General features: G+C 32.6%; 2 protein-coding genes across 3 annotated transcripts in view; one reads left to right on the plus strand and one right to left on the minus strand.

Moving 5' to 3' along the window:
- Window positions 1–7,173, plus strand: part of LOC135127455 (serine protease snake-like) — a 37,491-nt gene extending 30,318 nt beyond the window's left edge. The window contains exons 2-6 of the mRNA XM_064053905.1: window positions 5,889–6,062; window positions 6,116–6,207; window positions 6,259–6,368; window positions 6,446–6,881; window positions 6,931–7,173. Of these exons, the coding sequence (XP_063909975.1) occupies window positions 5,975–6,062; window positions 6,116–6,207; window positions 6,259–6,368; window positions 6,446–6,881; window positions 6,931–7,125 (921 nt within the window). The 5' untranslated portion in view covers window positions 5,889–5,974 and the 3' untranslated portion in view covers window positions 7,126–7,173. The remainder of the gene's footprint in view (window positions 1–5,888; window positions 6,063–6,115; window positions 6,208–6,258; window positions 6,369–6,445; window positions 6,882–6,930) is intronic.
- LOC135127454 (venom protease-like) lies at window positions 916–2,541 on the minus strand. Of its 2 annotated transcripts, none has more exons than XM_064053903.1 (6): window positions 2,386–2,541; window positions 2,153–2,338; window positions 1,982–2,073; window positions 1,822–1,931; window positions 1,341–1,761; window positions 916–1,283 (listed from the first exon to the last, which is right to left on the minus strand). In XM_064053903.1, exons 1-6 carry the CDS (start codon window positions 2,450–2,452, stop codon window positions 1,110–1,112), a joined length of 1,050 nt encoding a protein of 349 aa, XP_063909973.1. In that variant the 5' UTR covers window positions 2,453–2,541; the 3' UTR covers window positions 916–1,109. The 2 variants fall into 2 exon arrangements, with proteins under 2 accessions (XP_063909973.1, XP_063909974.1); XM_064053904.1 differs by having other exon boundaries at window positions 1,206–1,293.
- Window positions 7,174–7,912: the final 739 nt, after the last annotated feature.

Here is a 7,912-nt window from a genome sequence, read left to right on the forward strand (position 1 = left end):
GTAGATACTTCGTATTTCGAGTATGAGCATCTACTGAGTTTTATTTATATCAACCATTGTCAAAAAATTGATCGACCGTTGTTTCGACAGAACTTCCTTCGCACCAAAAGTATAATGAAACATATTCAGCATTTTCAAGTTGAGTTTTTCTGCAGTGTAATACTAAAAATAACTGTATTGTATTCCCAAAATTATCTGCGAAAATCGAGTAAGCCGTTCCATCAATTTTTGGGGGGAGTAAATAACTATTCTTAACAATTTACCACGCTTACAATAATTTTAAAACGTCTGCAAGATCTCAAAGTATTCATTTCTGCAACTTGAATTATTCTCAAGAATAAATTGACTGATCCATACATTTTTTTGAGTCACTGTAAAAGCAAATCTAAAAAATATGAATGCAATGATAAATTACGAAAATATACTGATGATATTTTGCACATTTTAGATAGGATTTATTCGGCAAAATCTTGAGATGACGTCATCAAGTTTTTGGGCTTGATAAACAGATATATTTTGATTAAAAACCTACCATGTCAAACAGTAACTTCAAAACGTCTGCAATATTTCAAAATTCAGTTTAGCAATTCTTGATTCAATCAATAAAATATTGGACATTTTAGATAGGATTCATTTGGCAAAATTTTGGGCTGACGCCATCAATTTTTTGGAGGGAATAAGTAAATATATTTTGAATAAAAATTTATTATGCTTATCATATGTTTAAAACATCTGCAAGATTTCAACGCATTCGGTTTTGCAGATTCAAAATTAAATTGTAGGTGAAACGAAGTTCACAGGGTCAGCTAGTAATGAATAAAAGCTTAAAATATCTGTATATGTTCATCAAAGTGAATAATCAGGAGTTGAGATAATTTGGCTAAATGCAGCAACGAATTCAACAATAAATAAACATTCAAATTCAAGGCCAATTTTATCAGAAAAAGTTTCATTCACATTCAACAGTAATGATTACAATAGTAAATAATTTACGTAATTTGAGTTTTGTAAGCCAGTAATAGCCTTGAAATATTTTGATGTTGTCGCACATCCGTGTTATTTTCATAATAGCAAAGTAGGTACCACTTTAGCACGCGAAAATAGAAAACTTAATCCACAGGCCACACAATGTCTTCAATCCAGTCCACATATTGTGCAACTCTTGTGTAAACACCCATACTATTATCTATACCACAAGCCTTGCCGAAAGATGTTATCCCCACTACATAATAATGTGGAGGATTATCAGTAACTTTAAATTGTAATGGTCCTCCAGAATCACCCTATAAGTAACTGCTAAGTTATATCAAAATGCATGCAAAAAAAAAGAGAAAAACTACCGGACAAGTATCACCTCCATCCGGACGACCAGCACAGACTTGTAATTCGTCAACAATACCATTTCTTAACTTTGTCTTTGAAACATCTTCATAACTTCGTGCACATTGTTCAAAATCCACATAATTTAAGTCTACTTTCATTAGATGACTACTAGACTCTCCAAAAAAATCCACTTTTCCCCATCCAGTTGCTATTAATTTTTCAGAAACAGTCCAGTTAATGTAAAGACAAGCAGGTCCTACGAAAACGTTGAACACGGCTGACCTGTGTAATTTGAGCAATGCTATATCATGATAATGTGAAGATGATCGATACTCGGGATGTGTAAACATTGTTATAACGTGAAAATCTTGAGGTTTTGCGTCATCCGTAGTACTCTTAATGTCTAAGTCACCCAAGCGAACCCATCTGATTACACCGCTGGAAAAACCCAGAATGTCAATAGTTTACTAATCGTTTAGTTGTACAAATCACACTCACTATTGCTGAGAAATAATACAATGTGCTGCCGTAAGCACAAATTGCTCACTAATTAAACTGCCTCCACATAGCCATTGAATGTCTTCCTTGTCACCGTAACCAAGGATGGCCTGTTAAATAGATTATAGCAAGAAAAATAAAAAGTGATTGGACAGATTACCATATGAGGGAACTCTGCTGCTAATGATTTTTTACCACCGACAATAAATTTGCGAAATTTAAGTGTGGGTTTTGGGTAGTAGAAATTGCATTCTGCAAATAAAAAAAGATTATAATAAATGTATTAATATATTAATGGGTTAAGAGGTCACGTAGTACAATCGATACTCACGTTTTTCACTTTTTTCGCCAGGAGCAAGTTTAGTGGTCAATGGACAGCACACTACCGGAATCATACCTTTGAAACCACAATGTTGCGGTGTTTGTCTCGATTGAAGCAAATTTTTTGCATAGTCGCAGTTGTCTAATAGGACACATTTGCCTTTATCGTTTGTGTTTTTCATCCTACATCTATCACCTTTGCAGATTTATTAAAATTTGTGTTAATTTGCGGTTTTGAATTACCTTCAAACTGAGCAACGACCGGAGCAAGAACAAATAAGCAAAATATAGCGTGATGAATGTTAGTCATCCTTCGTTATCGGAACAAAACTATGCTTTGGCAGGTCGACTGCTAATTGACAAACTGGGATTAAATAAAGTAGAAACGCGACTGGTTTCATCTCTGGGGGAATTCTTCGCAGTTTATGTTTGCCAAATTAACTTTGGAAGAGAGTCCAAGGTACGGGGAAATTCCGTAACAAAATAGTTCAGAGAGATGGTTGTGTATCTTCAAAAAAAACTGCAGCTTTTGAAGAAACGATTTACCTTAATCTTAATGAGTTCACTAAACGTTTACCTAAAGTACGGAAATGGAATTTTTACAACATTAATGTAACAATTTGAAACCAGTATTTCTACTATTTAATCAGTTTTCATAATGGGCATGTATTAAATTCTCATGAGGCTTATTTTTCCATCATTCTAAAAAGTTTTCAATAATGAAAAAAACGTCTGCAATTCGTTTCTTATTATTTGGGTTATTGGTGGTATTAGTGAATGATGTATTTTCAGATAAACCAGATACAAAAGATGAATCTGTAAAAAAACCAAAACTTGAAGGTAAGTAAAAAGTAATACTTTTTCAATATAAGTATTTCCGTTTCGTCATTACTTCATAAAAACGATTTGAGTAAATCATTGTCAGTACTGTTGTAACGATGCCTCTGATCACTAAATTTTTCTAATATTCGTCGAATAATATCCATATTTCTCTGAAATTTAACAGTTATTAAATTAAATTATTATTAACAATTAATGGCTTTGTAGTCTCACGTCTCAAACTAAACATATACATTTGTAGTTCGTTAATAAAAACAGGTAAAAATTTTGCCTATGAAAATGCATTCTTTATTAACTGAGAATGTAAAATATAAATCATAAATAATAAAGTAAGAAATTTTATCGTAAACTTAAACATACACACGAAAGTCAATAATAAAAAATAATTTACACAGATGAAAGAGAATGCTAACCATTTAAATGTCTGCTCTAAAATCAACGTGTTTGTATGATTTTTGTTATAGAATCTAAACTGACGTAAATAATTTTAGTTGTCTCAAATTTATGCGTAATATTCCTTCTACATTGAGTTCAAATTTTTGATACTTATAACAAATTCATCTACAAATGCACAAAGTTCCCAGATGTTAAGATCCTCTACTCTGTTTAAACGCCGCGATATAATATTACATTTTTTTTATGATGAAATGCTTATTTTGCTAAAGTTCAGTTTTGAATGAATTTCATAATCACTATAAAAATGAGTAAGATCGATGTTTACTATGAAATTACTGTTATTAAAAATGTTCATTATCAGAAACTACTTACCATATAATTACTTCCCCAGCGTAAGCTACCTTTTGTAATCGAGTTCATCGTGTGACTAGCTACTTTAAAGTTTTTTCCACGTTTCATGATGCTTAGAGTACGAAAAAATAGTTTTGCGTCTGTCTGTCTGTCTGTCTCTTGTCTGCTTCCATTTTTACTAGATCGATGATCTTCGAAACCATCGGGCCGAAAAATGGCACAATCAAATTTTATAATTTTTCAAAAAAGCGGGATTTATCAGACTGTACTTCAAGGGCGAAGGAAGTTCTGTTGAAGTAAGTTACATTCAAATGGAACGATGTTTTTCGTAGCGGTTATTTGATCACAAATAATCACATGGTTCACTGGAAGCACTTTGACTTACAGTGTTCAATGTTGTGTGAATGAAGGTATACAGTGAGCATTTGTGATAATAGTAATGCTATAAACGTAAACAGAGCATTTTTAATTTTAATAATTGTTAGGTACCTACATATAAATCTTACTTACTAAATAGATTATTCATAATAATAACAATAATAAAATTATATTTCACTTCAATGGATTTTATATTCTTGCGTAACTTCAATTTCATAAAGTTTAGAAATATTGACAAATCATTCCATCTTTTGTAAATATGCAATTATGTAAGTACTTGTTTACCGAAAAAGTGAAGATTTATTTAGAAGCAACACATAAGTATATTATAGATGTAATTTTAAAGATTGATTTTATAAAAAATAGGAGTATCTTGTAAGTCTTATCAAAAAAATTGTGAGATTTCATAATACAGTAGATAAGTGTTGATTAAATATTTATCATGTTTATGATAATCTTAAAACATGTGCAAACGTTCGCAGCAATTTCTAAGACAAACTGAAATACATATATTGTATAATTTAAATTTTTCCCAAAACCCTGTATGTGCAAAGTTAGAGTAAGACTAAAATAACAGGTATACAAGCACATTATTTTGATTATATTACAAAGGATTTATTTACCAAACCTTTGAAATGACTTTTGGGAGGATAATCGTGCAAATTATATGTATTAACGTTAAATTTAACAACAATCAGTCCATAGTTTCGAAAATTACCTGTCGAAGTGTCTACCAAAATCATGAACAGACGACAGATAGCCAGATGATAGACGACAGGCAGACTAGCTCACGCTCGGGAAGTAAACAAATCGATGTTAGTGAATGTAGTTCATCCAACAATATCTCGAAAAGCTAAGGAATGAACTGAAGTTGAAGTGGTAAATAAAAAAATCGTCGTTTTGTTGTTATGACTTCATCATTTAACTCACACGACGAGTCAGTTATTTGTTTTGGTCAAACAACTAAAAAACAAGCGCCAATAAACTCTGTTCTGCATGTAATATGGTAAAACCAACATGAATAAAATATTTTATTCACAACCAAACAAATTATAAAGATATGATCATAATACCGTTTACAGATGTGAAAATTATGTTTTCATATAAGCGGTCAGCTTACCACATTTCTGAAATCTTTCTTTCAATTTTTAGAATTAATTTTTTACAAATCTCATAGTGTGATACATAATGAAGAAGCAACGTGGTACAGAACCATTCCATGAACGGTTTTGGAAAATGTGTTATTTTTGCAGTTTCTTCGAGGAATCACGAAAGTGTTCAAGCTATTTAGAGAAAGAGAATTCTAATAATTGTCGTCATAATTAGTTTTGTAGAAATCTTGCTCTGAGTGCGTGTTTTATTTATATTGTAACACATTTAAGAAAAATTTAATACTCGACCTTCGGTTTCGTCTCTAAACTTTTTTTATTTGTTTTAATTGCCTAGAAACTAACCGAATGAATTGTCTAGAAACCTTCAATGCCTAATTATTTTTATCAATTTTTTATTTATTTACTTATTTGTAAGAGAAACTAACCTAAACAAAATTAAACTTTAATCTATTTCACACGATGAAATTTTAATAAACTTTTCCAAAATTGAAACCGCAATTAGTTCAAAAAGTTACTTTTGAACCAGCTGTGGTTTTAATTTTGAGAATTTAAAATTTTTAGTAGATGTTCCAAATTACACCACCTAATGTGTATTACAAGTTAAAATTATTCACTTAACAGGTGAAACGCATTGCATTCGTCTTTCTAACACTGTGTTTTTAATACTAGGCCAAAAATGTATTCTTAAGAAAACTGGTCAACTAGGGATATGCACAAACGTCGATCACTGTGAATATGCCAAAAACCTCCTCAAAATGACAGACTGGAAAAGACCTCAGCATTGCTCAACCTACATCGGTATTTTTCCAGTAGTCTGTTGTCCTGCTCCTAGAAGTGAAGTTGGTAATTTAAAACTTGCTTGCTTGGGATATGATTGCAAACCTAACACATTGTAGTATGTCAGATATATCATCCTCCTGAAGAAGCGTGTGTCCAAACCGAGATCTATGGTGGAGAAAAGACTACAATTAAAGAATTCCCTCATATGGTATAGACTCTTTAATAATAATAACATATTTGTTTGGAAAAATAATTTTAGGCTGCTTTGGGATACGGAAAAAAACCCAATATCGACTGGTTTTGTGGTGGGAGTTTGATCAGTGAACAATTTATTCTGACAGCGGCTCATTGTATCAATCCAGCTAAGTAGTAAGTTTATGTAACAACAAACATACTTTTATTTTACACTTTTTCAAACCCCAATGAAATATTAATTTATTTTTCAGTGGTTCTGTTAAATATGTACGCCTTGGTGATACCGATATCGACAGTACTAAAGATGACAAAGAGTTCGACTCTCAGCCACAGTTCTTCACAGTTGCAGAAACGTTTGTCCACCCAGAATATAAACCTTCGTCTAATTATCATGACATAGCTTTGGTGAAACTAGACCGAACTGCAAGATTTGATATCTACGTGAAGCCTGCATGCCTGCATACGGAGGTAATAGTTCCTCACGAAATGATAATCACTGGATATGGAAAAGTCGATCTTTATGGCAGCCTTAGTAGTCATTTGCTCAAAGCTAATCTTTTTTACGTTAATCATACTACTTGTGCTATGAGATATTCAAGCCCTCATGCCAAGAGACGGTTAGCTAGAGGGATTTCAAGCGACAGTCAAGTATGTGCTGGACACCCCGAAGGCCAAGATACGTGCCCTGTAATGAATTCTAATTATATTGTGATTCGTTTTAAATGTGGTGTTTTAGGGTGATTCTGGAGGCCCTCTGCAGTACAAACTCTACGACATTCCTCACTATCGAATCGTTGGAGTCACTTCTTTTGGACTAGGTTGTGGTGTTGCGAACAGTGTGGCTGTGTATACAAAGGTAGCCAATTATAGAAAATGGATTGAAGATATCGTGTGGCCAGCTGGAACTTTTTCGGTTGATCAAATGTTGTGATTTTTGTCACTTGTTTAATTAAAGAGTAAAGTCATAATTTTCTAGTAAGAGCATGAGATATTGAAGACCTTTCCCAAAAAACTAGAATCAAACGAATATTGAGACAGTGTTAGGTACTTACTTTAGTAATACCTGCGCGAGCAAACTTATATTCACATCAAAGAGTTTTGCTCCCGAAACACTAACTTTCTGGTGTAACAGTTGCAAGAGAAACATATTAACCTGCAATTAATGATCAGTGCTATTTTTTGGCTTTCGCAGAATACTCTTACTTCACGTCGGACAAATTTGTTCTTAATTACTGACAATCGAATAATCGTTCGTTTTATTTCTTCAGCCTACAGCAACATATAAAAAATAAAGTTTTATTAATGTGACAAGATGGAAAAAAGATGCATACCGCAAGCATGGCTTTCTGAATTTGTAGAATGACAACACAAATTTTGATAAGTAAAGCAGCCACCCATACCATCATGATAGAACCGCCCATATCTTCAGTGCAATTTCGTAGTAGATATGAAAAACAGCCATAACAAAAGTCACACAAAATGGAATTAGTAGGTGAAATGCGATCACCCGATTTAGCTCTAGAACCAAGCTAAACACATCGTCGTACAGATTTCTCATTTTTGAAATTAATTCGACGGTGGTATCACAATCTTGCAGTTTTTTATTGATGTGGTAGTAAATATTTTCCAGTATGAGAAACGGATTAGAAGACTTGACTGTCGTACCAACTTGCAACATGTGTAATCCGTTGAAATAAATAAAAAGTATAAATATTTGA

Source organism: Zophobas morio, unplaced genomic scaffold (assembly GCF_036711695.1).
Source record: "Zophobas morio isolate AGI-343-1 ecotype UQ-CSIRO unplaced genomic scaffold, CSIRO_AGI_Zmor_V1 ptg000011l, whole genome shotgun sequence".
NCBI classification, from domain to species: Eukaryota; Metazoa; Arthropoda; class Insecta; order Coleoptera; family Tenebrionidae; genus Zophobas; species Zophobas morio.